We start from the raw sequence: 14715 nt of genomic DNA, 5'->3' as shown, positions 1-14715 counted from the left end.
TGAAATCAACAATGTATAGATCACCTCTACGTATACCGGTAAAGACCATTTTATGATTATCTCTACGAAACACTTGGCAATCTACTTCAGTAAATAGGACATTGAAACCGAAATCAGCAAGTCTAGATACTGAAAGTAAGATGCAGCCAAGAGATTCAACAAGCATGACATTTTGTATGGAGCTATCATGTGATATGGCCACCTTACCGAGGCCAACCACCTTACCCTTTGAGTTGTCACCGAAAGTGACATACTTTTGAGGACCATCATTTTCAGCAAGCTCACGAAACATGTCTTTATCTCCAGTCATGTGATCGGTACATCCACTATCAAGAACCAATTCCTTTCCTCCTGCCATATATCCCCAAAGATTTGCCATAAGACCAAAATGTCTCATTGCATCATCAAGATCGAAGTCACTATCATCATCCTCATCATAGTATCCATGTTCAACATCGTCATGTGGTGGATTAAATCCTAGAGAGGGTAATTCGTTAGAGTGAGTTTGACAATGATCTTGCTTATGAATTTTTATAGCTTCGGAAATAATATCACCAATAATTCCAACATCTACTTTGGCACGCATAAGATTTGTAAGCTCAAATAGACGATCACCAAACGTAGGATCACTAGTATTCATCTTACTCAAAGCAATAGACTTATGGAGAATTTCATCTAGATTTTTCAAGGAATAATTTGGAAAGCGTTCCTCGAGAAATTTCCATATAGTGTAGGCACACTTAAGAGTAGGCAAATGTCCAATCAAGTTTCTAGGCAAGCCTATAATGATAAGTTCAACAGTTCTAAGATTCCTAATCATGTCAATCAACTCATCAAGGGTAGGATGCATAGGATCAACATAAGGTGCACAAGGACTAGCAATGTACTTGTTCAAATGATATTGATTGAAAATTACAAGCATCTCATTTTTCCACTCATGAAAATACTCTCCATCAAGTATAGGCACCCTATGTCTAAGACTCCCAATAGTAGACTCATCCATCTTCCTCCAATGGTGATTAAACCAAAGCAATGGAGACCAATGCTCTGATACCAATTGAAAGGGATCGAGAAGAGGTGTCTAGAGGGGGGGTGATTAGACACTAAGTACCAAAGTTGCAGTTTTTAACTTCTTTAAGTTTAAGTGGAGTTTAGGCACAACTTTAAAATTCACAATACATAACAAGCAAGCATGCAAAGAGTATATGAGCAGCAGAAAGTAAAGCATGCAGCTTGCAAGAATGTAAAGGGAAGGGATTGGAGGATTCAAACGCAATTGGAGACACGAATGTTTTTGTCGTGGTTCCGATAGGTGGTGCTATCATACATCCACGTTGATGGAGACTTCAACCCACGAAGGGTAACGGCTGCGCGAGTCCATGGAGGGCTCCACCCAAGAAGGGTCCACGAAGAAGCTACCTTGTCTATCCCACCATGGCCGTCGCCCACGAAGGACTTGCCTCACTAGCGGTAGATCTTCATGAAGTAGGTGATCTCCTTGCCCTTACAAACTCCTTGGTTCAACTCCACAATCTTGTCGGAGGCTCCCAAGTAACACCTAGCCAATCTAGGAGACACCACTCTCCAAGAAGTAACAAATGGTGCGTTGATGATGAAATCCTTGCTCTTGTGCTTCAAATGATAGTCTCCCCAACACTCAACTCTCTCTCACAAGATTTGGATTTGGTGGAAAGAAGATTTGAGTGGAAAGCAACTTGGGGAAGGCTAGAGATCAAGATTCATATGGTAGGAATGGAATATCTTGGCCTCAACACATGAGTAGGTAGTTCTCTCTCAGAAATAGGATGCTGGAAGTGTAGGCTTGTTCTGATGGCTCTCTCCATGAATGAAGAGGAGGTGGAGGGGTATATATAGCCTCCACAAAAAATCTAACCGTTACACACAATTTACCAATCTCGCTGGGACCGAATCAACAAACTCGATCAGACCGATTCAGTAAACAATGTGACCGTTAGGATTTCGGTGGGACCGAAATGCAACTCGGTGGGACCGATATGGTTAGGGTTAGGGCATAACGTAATCTCGCTGAGACCGATTACACAAACTCGGTGAGACCAATTTTGGTAATTAGCTAACCAGAGAGTTGGTCAGGCAAACTCGGTGGGACCGATTACTCAAACTCGGTTGGACCGATTTGGGTAATAAGTTAACCAGAGAGTTTGCATTGTAATCTCAGTAGTACCGATTGTTCAAACTCGGTAAGACCAATTTTGATAATGGACATACACAGAGAGATTACAATCCCATCTCGGTGAGACCGAGATCCCTATCAGTGAAACCGATTTGCCTAGGGTTTCTGGCAGTGGCTAAGACATCTGAACTCGGTGGCGCCGGATAGAAAGAATCGGTGGGGCCGAGTTGGACTTTAGGTTTTGGTCATATGTGTGGATGTGGGAAAGTAGTTGAGGGCTTCAGAGCATATCACTAAGCACTGTGGAGCAAGAAACTCATTAAGCAACACCTCATCCCTCCTTGATAGTATTGGCTTTTCCTATAGACTCTGTGATCTGGGATCACTAAAATGGAAACATGTAGAGTCTTGATCTTTAAGCTTAATCCAATCCTTTGTCCTTAGCATCTTGAAGGGGTTCCACATCCTTTAGTCCATGCCACTCCATTGTTGAACTTGTCTGAAATATACTAGGTAAAGGTGTTAGTCCAACAAGATATATGTTGACATTAATTACCAAAACCACCCAAGGAGCACTTGTGCTTTCAGTCTCACTTGGTTTCTGCATGCAATGCTGCAACTCTGTCAACCCCGCTGGCCGCTTACAAGTGCCCTCAGGTTCTGACGAACACTCGGGCAAGCTCTTCCCAACTATATATACTGTCCGGAGCTAACTGAGTCAGCCATGCTCGAGCCGACCCTTCCAACATCAGAGGAAGGTGTTTCATTGCTACTTCATCGTTTCCACCACCAATCTGTACATCCACTCGGTAATCCTCAAGCCAAGTTTCAGGCTTGGACTCCCCAGTGAACTTACTGACTCCGGTCGCCAACCTGAAGTTGGGAGGAATCATCGCTGCCCTGATGGCTCTACTGAAACACTCTGGACCGGAAACATGCACTCTGCTGCCACTCGGACGATCTCTACCGGGTTCTTCTCTATGCGCTCTGTTCCGGTCGACCAGACCTTAAACGAGGATGGATCTCGCATCGAAGCCCGACTCTCTTGGGTCGACTGGTGCTCTGCATCCGCCACTGTGACGGTGTCTATCATTGTTCTGCCAAGGCACATATGACGCACTCCTCGGAGGAGGCATGGGCACTCGACGACGATTGTCGCGGTCGAGCCGATGATCATACTGTCCACGGTCCTCACGCCGTATGGGCGATCTTGGACTGTGGGCCGACTGAACTGTATCTGCTACCACGGATCTGCTGTGAATCCTATTCCGCGACTGAGACACTGTGGTGTTTTGCTCTCCTGCCAGCCGGAGCAAGGCCCAGATCTGCATCAAACCCCTACCATCCTCTGACTGGGAGGGTTGTATTGACTCTGCTATGCGGGCTGCAGCTGCGAGATTTTGGATCGGAGTGTGGTATACCTTAGGTGGAGGCGGAAAAAGTTGTCGTCGACTGGATTCAGGGATCCGCTCCCGAGCACGCTCATCGAGAGCGCACTGAAGGTTCTCTAATCGAGTGTGCTCAACCAAATTAGCCAGGCGCACCTCTTCCAAGGCCCGGGCCTCGGGGGTTTCTCCAACGATGGGCGTGTGGAGTGCATCCATGTTGCGGTGACGAAGTTCTTCTCTCTGCTGTGAAGAAAGGGGCTCGGGATGGTATTCCTCATGGACGTGCGACGGATCGCCACCACCATCCTCGCCGTCTTCATGGTGGAAACCAGGTGGACCACGTGGACCATCAACCATCAAGACTTCAGCCGCAGGGTCGCTGCTATCACACTCGGATGTGGTCTCTGCAGAGCCAGTCGACAGATCGAACAGGCCGTGGAGAGTTTCGTCGGGCTCGATCGCCGCGACTTGATGGGTGGCCGAAAGTTGAGCCACCACGTGTTTCACCCACCGCTGAAGCCGCGACCGACCGGATCGCTTTGTGGCGGCAAACAACGGGGAGGGAAAATGCCATCGGAGCCGACTGATACTGAGTTGACGGCTGCCGGAGAAGGACGCCGCGAACGCATGCGCGAAAGTGCGCCGCCCCTCGGACGGGGAGCGCCTCGACGTCAAGGGGAGCTTCCTAAAGCCAAGCAGAGTCGCCGACGATGAAAACGAGCGTGCCGAGACGGATCTCGCGGCCTTTAGCCAATCCTCCGCCGGAAACCATGATGATGATCGGAAAATTTTTGCAACTTCACCAATAAGTCGCTAAGACACCTGCCCCAAGGTGAGCGCCAACTATCGTGGTTCTAAGACTGACAGTAGAAAGGGGGGTAGGTATGGAGAGGCAAAATTTCAGCTATGGTGAAGGTGTACACACGGGGTTTACGAGTTCAGGCCCTTCTCAGAGGAAGTAACAACCCTACGTCTCGGTGCCCGGAGGCGGTCGATTGAATTATATGTGTGTGATATTATAGGGGGTGTGAACCCTTGTCACAGAGGAGGGGGGTGGCTTATATAGAGTGCGCCAGGACCCCAGCCAGCCTCCATTACAGGGGGGGTTGAACGTACATAAAGTAGGAGCGTTACAGGTAACGCCAGCCTTAAGTGTTATTGATGACCTTAAAGACTATGGAGGAACGCCTGCCCGTTACAATGCCGAGGGACTCTGGGTCTTCGGTATGCCGAGTGACTCCTTGGGTGGTCGAGTGACAATAGGTAGGAGGACTCCCGAGTGACATAATTGTTGAGTGGATTGCACTCGACATCTTTGACTGGGGGTCTCTTGTTGTCTGTTGGACTTCTTATCCTCTAGGGTAGGGACCTTGGGTAGGACGTATAGGTTAGGCCTATGACCCTACCCCAGGTCTATATCCTCATCAGACCCCACTTAACAGTATGATGGTTCCTATGACTCAATAAAGAAGAAAGGAAACTACGAAACAACTATGTCTTCGCACTCCATAGTCTTCAAGTGAATATCTTCACATGTCATAATCTTCGTCATGAATGTCTTCATGAACCACGATTGCCTTTAATGTCTTCACACATTTTTAGGGGTCACCTCTGGTAGGTAAACCGAATCAATGAGGGACTACTACCTGTGTTATCCTGCAATTCTCACAAACACATTAGTCCCTCAACCACGTTTGTCGTCAATACTCCAAAACCAACTAGGGGTGGCACTAGATGCACTTACAGTCACAACCCCTCCGACCAGATGTAGTCCTTGTGCAGAAGGGCGAATTGGTCTATCAAATTCTTTGTCGCCATCGAGCATCACTGTTTATTCATTCGCTTCTTTTCATTTTCTTTGCATTGCATTCTTAGATTCAACCATGTGATTATTCTCGATGTATGTGTTTAGTTCTTGTTCGATAGTTTACATTCACTCACTGAGATATAATACTATTTGCTTCGCTGCTGGGTTTCGAGAGTTTTTAAGTTTCCCAAAGAAATTTTAAACTCCCATTCACCCCCTCTGGTAGACATACTTCATTCCTACACATACGACTGCTCATACGAGTGGTCGCGGTTGTATGGAACGTCATCTTTTGCTTTGTACTTGTTAGCACACCCTCTCCTGATTTCTTGTATCTCCTACTTTACTTCTTTCACTGTTATGGATTGATTTCATCCAAGTTTAGCCCATTTCCCGTAGATACACAATAAAGAGAGGATTTGTGGAATCCTTTGCATTCATTAGACATTAGTGGCAATATCAGAGCAAATACCTCAGTTTTAATGAAATATCTCTGTTTAAACCAAGTGTAGAGGAGTGTAAAAATATCACTCATAAGAGACAACTACGATGAAGAAGACCTTCACAAAGAAGAAGTAGGTCTCAGGAAATGTTAGATCGACAAAGATCAGCAAAACAACGCAAACAACCTTAGGTGGGGAGTAGATGGGATGAGTAAGGAGTGGGACAAACATCGACCGACAAGTCCAGTTGGATCCATGCTCTGGCTGCGGTGGCAACTTCTAGGATGCGTGTGATACCATAGTAAGGCATTAGAAAGGACAGCTGGAGAAATGAATCCACCAACGAGTCCAGCTGGATTCATGCCCTGGCATCCATGACAGCTTCTAGGATGCGTGTGATACCATCGCAAGTCATTAGAAAGGACGGCTAGAAAAATAGATCCACCGACTAGTCCAACTGAATTCATGTCCTGACTGCTATGGCAAGTTTTAGGATGCGTGTGATACCACAACAAGGCATTAAAAAGATGGCCAAAAAATATTTCATCTATTTAGAGACAAATGAGCAAAGTGGAAACCGATTGTCGATTCTTTGGCCTGCCCCTCCTGACATTATATCGCTTCTAGTATAACCTCACCCTCCACGAGGTAGAGCTCCTCCTCCTCCCGACCACCTCCTCATTTTTTTCTCCCTCACGCCACTACTCCCTCCTCTCCTCAATGGCAGATCTGCCGCCGTCCCTCTCCACCGGCCCCTCCTCCCCGCCTCCGCCCCCACCCCCGTACGGGCCGTCGACCGCGACGCCGACTGCTAGGGGGAAGGACTGGAATAAGGTTCCCGCGGAGCAGCTCGTGATCGACTTCTGTGACCCGGAGTTGCGTGAGGACGCCCTCCGCCAACTCTACAAGGTCGCTTACTTCCCCCACCCCTTCCTCCCATCGGGGAGAGCCCCACGCTTCTCTCTAGCTCTCCCCGTTGAGGAAGATTTCGCGTTTGTAGATCTTTAGTGGGTGTTTATGTGTTGGATTTGCGGCGGGGAATCGGGAGATCTGTATGTGTCGTGTGGTGGTTGGTAAAGATGCGACCTTGGTGATGCAATGTTGTGTTTAGGCGAAGGTAGATTGGGGACCCTGATGATCTATCCGATGTGAGTTGTTGTGCGATTAAGTAGGCAAATCTGCTCATGTGGTATCTAGGTGCTAGGGTATAGATCAATGCACATATTGTCTTTCCTTCTTACTCCTTGTTCCATGTTTTGTATGGAAATGGTGCTTTTCGACCCCCGATAGCGATTCCATGACTAGCTTGCGGTATGTTGGGTAATTTAGTGCAACTCTGCGTGCTTGTGTCTGGAGTATGATGAGAATAAGTTAGAATCTTATTTTTGATGCTAATCGTTCTTCACATATCAGTCTTACATTAAAGATATGTTTTAGGAGGACATTAAAGATAATATTGAAATCATGCTATTGTTTCCATGTTCGTTAATATCAGACCAGTCATGAATATAGCGCTCGTTTTTACCGAGTTAGGTAAAAGGAGCGACAACAAGAAATCTACATGAAGGTACCATTCATTCACTCTTCCGCATTAATCTTCATCGTGAACAACATCGCCTGAAATTTCCATTGAGTTCATTCACCAATTGTTTACATGTTTGAAAATACTTGTTTCATGATTGATAATGAGTCATTGGGTTCACCCTGAACCCACTGACCATTAATTCGTTGTCTTCTCTACATGTCTTGAGTGGCGACGCCACTTCCTTTGTATCTCTCCGGCGGCGGAGGTTCCCAAGGGAGATTAAACATCGACGGCGACAACGACGGAGGAGAAGACCGACACAAAGACGGCAAAGGTCTCAAAAGCGTGAGGTCGACGGAGGTCGTCAAAACAACGCAACCAATGTTAGGTGGCGAGCAGGTGCGTCGAGGAAGGAGTGGGGACAAACACCGGCCGGACAAAACGACAAACAAGGTTAGGTGGCGGGCAGATGCGCCAAGGAAGGAGTGGGACAATCGCCCACCGGGCAAAACGACAAACACTGTTAGGTGGCGAGTAGGTGCGCCGAGAAAGGAGTGAGATAAATGCCCACCGACGAGTCGAGACGAATTCATGCCCTGGCCGCCATGGCAGCTTCCAAACATGATGAGTAGGATGCGTGCAACACCATTACAAGACACTGAAAGGTGCGCCGAGGAAGGAGTGGGACAATCGGCCACCGAGCAAAACAACAAACACTGTTAGGTGGCGAGCAGGTGCGCCGAGGAAGGAGTGAGATAAACGCCCACCGACGAGTCGAGCCGAATTCATGCCCTGACGACCATGGCAGCTTCCAAATATGATGAGTAGGATGCGTGCAACATCATTACAAGGCACTGGAAAGGACGGCTGGGAAAATGTTTCATCTCCGTTTGAAGACAAGGAGCAAAGTTGGAAACCGCCGCCGATTCCAAATCCTGCCCCTCCTCGTAGCATACCGCTTCTAGTATAACCTTGCCCTCCGGGGGGGCAGAGCCTCTCCTCCTTCCCCTGACCACCTCCTCAGTTTTTCCTCACCCTCCTCAATGGCGAATCTGCCGCCGGCCCTCGCCGCCGGCCCCTCCTTCGGCGCGCCCTCCCCGCCCCCGCTCCCGCCCCCGTCCGGCTCGTCGGCCGCGGCGCCGCCCGCCGGGGGGAGGGACCGGAAGATGGTGTCCGCGGAGCAGCTCGTGCTCGACCTCTGCGACCCGGAGCTGCGCGAGAACGCCCTCCTCGAGCTCTCTAAGGTCGTTTCCTCCCCCTGCCACCCCACCCTCCCGCCGCGGAGAACCCCGCGCTTCCCTCTAGCCCTCCCCGTCGATTAAAATTTCGCGTTTGTAGCTTCCTGGTGGATGTTTAAGGGTCGGATTTGCGGTGGGGAATCGGGGGATCTGTATGTGTCATGTGGTGGTTGGTAAAGCTGCGACCTTGGTGGTACAATGTTGTCTCCAGGCGAAAGTAGATTCGGGACCCTGATGATCTATCTGATGTCAGCTGCAGGGCAGTTCTTTATGGGTAAATCGGCTCACGTGGTGATCTAAGGTTATAGGGTATAGATCAGTGCACGCCCGTCTTTGTCTGTTATCTTTGATCCGTGCTTGGTATGGAAATGTTGCTCTCCGATCTCCTTAGGGCGATTCTATGACTTGCTTGTGGTGTTTGGTAATTTAGTGCAACTCTGCCTGCTCATATCTGGAGTATGAAGAGAATTGGGTGATTTTGTGCAGTCCTTTAGCTTGCTGTAGACTTGTAGATATGTAGCGAAAGCAAGTAGGGTTTGGTATGTGATTTTTGTAGCTTTTATTATGATACATTCTTTAAACATGTGCTATGGTTTACCTGTTATTAGCATCCGTAGCGGGAATGGTTGCCGATCTCTGTTGGACACACTCGGATGGCAGTTCGGTGTGTGCATCAGATAACTGTATCCATTTTAGTTCTGCTTGCTCTGATTAAAGTGGAAAGTACTGCCGTTATCTTATATGTTGTTCTGTTAGGATTGAATACAACAAGAGACGTGCCCATTTCTGTTATAGTACCCCTGAATAAAATGGTAAATACTGCAGTTATCATATACAATCTCTCAGGAGTGAATACCACAAGAAGCGCATTTTTGTTAATATCCCCTGCTTCCTGATGTATTTGTTTCTTGGTAAAAGTGAACTTCCAATGAATATTTTTGTGCTGGAGCAGGCTGGAGGGGTATTCGGCTGTGCACATTTAATTATAGTATCTGGTGGAGATACCCTGTTCAAGGACAGGGGGGCGGGGGTGTAAACTTTGTGAAATCCTGTCCTATTGATGACTTTGCAAACTTATCAGGAGGTGGTGTTAGGAAATCTAAACAGTTTAAACTATATAGGAAGACATTTATAGGTTAGAAACAATCTGTTCTACTTCTGCAGATTATCTAGATAAGTGATGAAGTTTACTTAGTATAGTATTTTTTTTTTCTGTCACTTCTTTATCTACCAAAAGTGTGAACCCATGGTATGAGCCACTAATGCAAGCATCGTCATTCTTTTCTGAGTTTGTCTAATTCACATCTAAATGTTTTCTAAGGATGTCACATCTAAGCTCCCACAAATAACGCAGCAACAAGGAACAAAAAAAAAGCTGGGGCAAAAAAAAATACACCACAAACATAGTGGACACAAGGTTAGACGTGACATAAATGTGTCCTAGACAGACCCTTCTTTTCTTAGTGAAACATCAACTTTCCAAAGACAGTATTCCAAACTGGACAGTTGATACATAGAGCTATTTTACTTTAACATTTAAAGTGTGGCTGCAAATCTGGGATGCAGGAGGTGAAAATTCATTGTCTAATCTGTTTCTCAGTTTCCTCTTTCAGAAACGAGAGATTTTTCAAGACCTTGCTCCACTGCTGTGGCACTCCTTTGGCACTGTTGCTGCACTGCTCCAGGTAGGTTACAGTTATTGCACTGTTCTAAATTCAGTCGCAATGGCAAGAGTACATATGTACTTGTGCAGTTCTTGTTATTTAAGTAAGGGTGGTTGTCCATGTGTATTGATTATTTCAATATGAAATTATTGATGGTTCTGCACATTTTCCTTATTCAGTCTGTCATGCTGTTTTGAAAATTTATGCAGGAGATTGTGTCAATTTACCCTTCACTTTCACCTCCTACTTTGTCGCCAGTTGCATCAAACCGTGTCTGCAATGCACTTGCACTTCTTCAGGTATGCTTTTACATGAGAAAGAAAAGGAAACCCTCACTCCTGGTGGGCCTTGTGGTGGATTGAGAATACTACTGCTTTCATATCATGCTTGCTTGCCATCTGCCCCTCAATTTCATTTTACTTTTTTTTAATTGCAGTGTGTTGCTTCACACCCTGAGACCAGGATCCCGTTCTTGAATGGTACTGAGCGCTGCTGTTTCTATGCCAAGTCTTAAATATTTCCATTGTTTATTGTTAAAAAGCTTTCCTCATTTTGGTGACTTTACAGAATAAGTAAATCTTAACTAGCAGTGGTTAATAATTAAGTCTTCTTCTTTTTCCTTTGCAGCTCACATCCCACTGTACCTGTACCCGTTCCTGAATACTACCAGCAAGACAAGACCTTTTGAGTACTTGAGGCTTACCAGCTTGGGTGTTATTGGTGCTCTTGTGAAGGTAAATTAAAACTAGATACTTATGCAAACTAGGAATGGATGGTCCATATAGATTTTTGCTTTAAATGGTGAGAGGGTTGAACCAGAGGGGAAAACAGTGATGGGGATTGGCTGTATTCTTTCTTTTTTTTGTAGACTATATCTTGTTCTTTTGGTATTCTCATTCCAGTAATCCAGTCATTTTAATCAAATGGACTGGTTGGGATTGGATCCCAGGAATCTCAACAGGAACTGTTATTTTTGAAGCAAACAGGCTAATGATTTGTTAGAAATTATATTGTTTCTTCTTTTGGATATCCGATTTGCATATCTTAAGAGTATTTTTGTTGCTTTGTTTTTGATATATGCAGGTTGACGATTCTGAAGTTATTGGGTTTCTGCTTCAAACTGAAATAATCCCTCTGTGTCTGCATACTATGGAGATGGGCAGTGAACTTTCCAAAACTGTATGAACTCAACCCCTTTTATAAATCTAAGTCTAATGATCATCTAGTTCTGGTTCTATGCGTTGTAGCCTTTGACAATGCATCGGCATGGTTAATTACTCTCATGTGAAATTTGCATGGTGCAACACTGAAATCATGTTGCAACCTAATTTGGTTATGGTATGAATTGCTGTGATTATCTGTGTAGCTGCCTTCTGTAGGTTGCTTCATTCATCCTTTTCATCTTATCTTACTGGAATATTTTATCTTTTAACAATTATATAAATTTGTATTATTGAAATTACCTTGTTGGTAGCTAATAAATAATGATGTGGATGACAAGAAGAAACTCAAAACTGGTTGTTGAGCCATGATGTACTTAAAACTTCCATAGATAGCTTTTTACTACATTATTGGGATCTCTTTACTCCTAAAGATCTGTAGTAAGTGCATCAGTCTCACTAACTCCGCCGAGTTTACTGTTACTTGCAGGTGGCCACCTTTATTGTTCAAAAGATTCTGCTTGATGACATTGGGCTGCGTTACATCTGCGCTACCGCTGAGCGTTTCTTTGCTGTGGCCACTGTTTTAGCACAGATGGTCCAGGCGCTTGCTGAACAGCCGTCTGCAAGATTGCTGAAGCACATAATCCGCTGCTACCTCAGGCTGACAGAGAACCAGAGGTTGGTAATGGTAGCGCCATCTGTCCAAACCACAAGCCTGTATATAACTGGCCGTTCCTAAGTCTCTCTATGTGATGTTATGCAGGGCTTGTGCTGCGCTCAACAGTTGCCTCCCCACCGTGCTGAAGGACGGGACATTCAACAACTTCCTTCTTGTGCGTTCCCCAGCTCGCGCTTTCCCTAGCTTGATAGACAAGCTTGACATATCTGCACCAGGACAGTTCGGATCGTTTACTGACGCCTACTTCTTTACCCATGGACGCAGGATGATAACGTCACAAGGCGGTGGCTCCAGCAGCTGCTGAGCAACATGTCGATCGCCGGCATGGGCGGGGGAAGTTCCCACACTGGTATGGGCGGAGGAGGCTCTCTCGGCGGCATGGGCGGGGGAGGCTCTCTTGGGGGCATGGGCGGCGGAGGCTCTCTTGGTGGCATAGGCGGCGGAGGCTCTCTTGGTGGTGGCATGGGAGGCGGGGGCTCTCTCGGCGGCATGGGTGGAGGAGGCTCTCTTGGTGGCGGCATGGGAGGCGGGGGCTCTCTCGGCGGCATGGGTGGAGGAGGCCCTCATGGGGGCCTCGACCACCTGATGGGGCTTTGAGCGAGCGAGCGAGCGAAAGAAGCTGTGTCTGCAGGCTGTGGAGAGCCTGAAGCAACCCCCAGCGATGCATGTCTGTCTGTCTGTTGTAGATGTAGTAGGGGGAAAGAAACTCCGTGCTGTTTGTAGTTGTTTGTGTTGTCGAAACAGGAAGAAGAGAGTCGTCTGTCTGTCTGTCTGTCTGTGTGCCCTTTGTGGGAAGAAGAAGAAGAAAGAACAAGATAGGAGTGTGTTATAGTAGTGTGTCTAGATGTTTGGGTTGTGCTTTGTGTTTGCTGGACTGCATGTACAAAGACAAATAAACCGGCGCAGAAGCTCTCCCTGCTCTGCTCTTTGGCAAATGTTCAAGGGTGAAGAGGGATAGCAAGTTGAAACTGAAAATCAGAGTTTTACTTTTACAGTTGTATGTGGTATGGGCTTCTGCTTGTGCTCGAGCATGCTGGGGTCTCTCTTTTGCAGGTAACGTTGAACCTGCAAGGGCAGGTGTGATGGTATCATAGGCCAATGCCATGAAAGATTTTTTTTCCCAGGCAATGTCATGAAAGATGACATGGGCGGATCCCTGTGCTCTGGCTGGGAAGCAAGGCCTTGTACAATGCAAGGTGTTTTGCTCTGGCTGGGAAGTAAGGCCTTGTACAATGCAAGGTGTTTAAGGAGGTACTTAGTAAAATAAATTGAGTTTTTTTAAGCACCAAATGCTTAGATTTATAGGAGGGATTAATTTTTCTTTTCTAAGCATCTCCCCTAAGCATCTTGCATTGTACAATGCCTAATACTAATAGTAGTGTCTTTGGAGAAAAGGCGACTAGGGTTTCTGCGTTCCGCCGATGGTCGTGCCGCTGCCAATTTGGTTCGTCTCGTGTGGCCTTATGGTATGAGGGCGGGTGGATCCTTGCCTTTACCAATGAGAGAGCTTTATTTGCAAATGTTTTTTTGAGTTTGGTTAGGGTTTGTGTCATCTCCAAGGATACTGACAACGACGACTCTCTTAAGATGGAATAAAGTTCTTTTCGCTTAGCTCTTGTCCTAGTGGTGCGTCTAGCGTTGTCAGGGGATGGGTGGATGTGTTTCCGGTGAATCTCGCGGGATTTAATATGTGGTTGTCTTTGGTGGATCTGGTCTTCGTTCATCCACTGTGTGTCCGTATGTTTGATCCTTTCGATCTACGATTCTCTTAATCAGCGATGACTGTTGTTCTGATACGGTGGTCCTGCGGGGCCTTAGCATGACGACTTTACGATGTGTCTACTACAACAAAATTTGTCTGACTCCGGAGGGGGAGGGACGGCGTGTGTGCCTTTTGCAAGTTTTGTCGCTAGTTGGTCTACGGATCAGGATAAATTTTGTTATTTTTAATATTCTTCATACTGTCTTGATAGTTGATGAATGAATCGAATTAATTTTTTTTGAAAAAAAAAGACAAAGCTGGTGAAAAAGGATCCACCCAAGAGCCAGGCTAATTTGGGGCCTAAAATGGAAACCAAAGCCTGGCCTGAATATTACTTCGCGCTGTAAACTGAAGCCCAAGACCGTCCCGAGTGACAAGCCCGGCCCAGTCCGGCCCGGGATTTTCGGGCCGGGCTCGGGCCAAGCTGCCCATGCCCAGGTTTAGTGGCACGCCTAGGACATTCTTATGCGGACCTGCCCCGTCCCCCTGGTTTTTGGGGGCGGCCAGGAGGTGTGCAGTTACACAGGCACACCTGTGCTGATTCATGCATGCACCTGACCTGAGCGCCGAGCCGGGTTGCACGTCTGACTTTGCGAAGCGATGCAAGCTGGCCGGCCCTTCACGGCCACCACGAGGCCATTTCAAGCAGCCACGCAACCCCCTACGATACTTGGCTAATCTACTAATCAGAGATCCAGCGATTAATCTAATAATCAACGATCCAGAATAATTTAGGCAAGTTTAGGGGGCGATTGATGATTTGATTTGGTTAGCGTCGCCGTCACCAACCCCCAGCAGCCAGCACCCCAGCAGCGGACGGACGTCGCCGTCCCTTCCGTCGCCTCAAGGGCTCTCTCTCTCTCTCGCTCCTCCGGCTCCGATCCCCCCTATAAA

The 14715-nt window shown here is 46.9% G+C and overlaps 1 protein-coding gene across 2 annotated transcripts; it reads left to right on the top strand.

Moving 5' to 3' along the window:
- Positions 1-6438: 6438 nt before the first annotated feature.
- LOC123113570 (CCR4-NOT transcription complex subunit 9) lies at positions 6439-13034 on the top strand. Of its 2 annotated transcripts, none has more exons than XM_044534856.1 (9): positions 6439-6699; positions 10167-10238; positions 10427-10516; positions 10654-10696; positions 10845-10951; positions 11301-11396; positions 11868-12058; positions 12144-12213; positions 12324-13034. In XM_044534856.1, the coding sequence occupies exons 1-9, from the start codon at positions 6511-6513 to the stop codon at positions 12654-12656; spliced, it is 1191 nt and encodes a 396-aa protein (XP_044390791.1). In that variant the 5' UTR covers positions 6439-6510; the 3' UTR covers positions 12657-13034. The 2 variants fall into 2 exon arrangements, with proteins under 2 accessions (XP_044390791.1, XP_044390790.1); XM_044534855.1 differs by lacking the exon at positions 6439-6699 and adding an exon at positions 8264-8559.
- The last annotated feature ends 1681 nt before the right edge of the window (positions 13035-14715 follow it).

Source organism: Triticum aestivum, chromosome 5B, assembly GCF_018294505.1.
Source record: "Triticum aestivum cultivar Chinese Spring chromosome 5B, IWGSC CS RefSeq v2.1, whole genome shotgun sequence".
Lineage (NCBI taxonomy): Eukaryota > Viridiplantae > Streptophyta > Magnoliopsida > Poales > Poaceae > Triticum > Triticum aestivum.
Note: the sequence above shows the minus strand (reverse complement) of the source record. Positions and strands in the feature narration are given on the sequence as shown.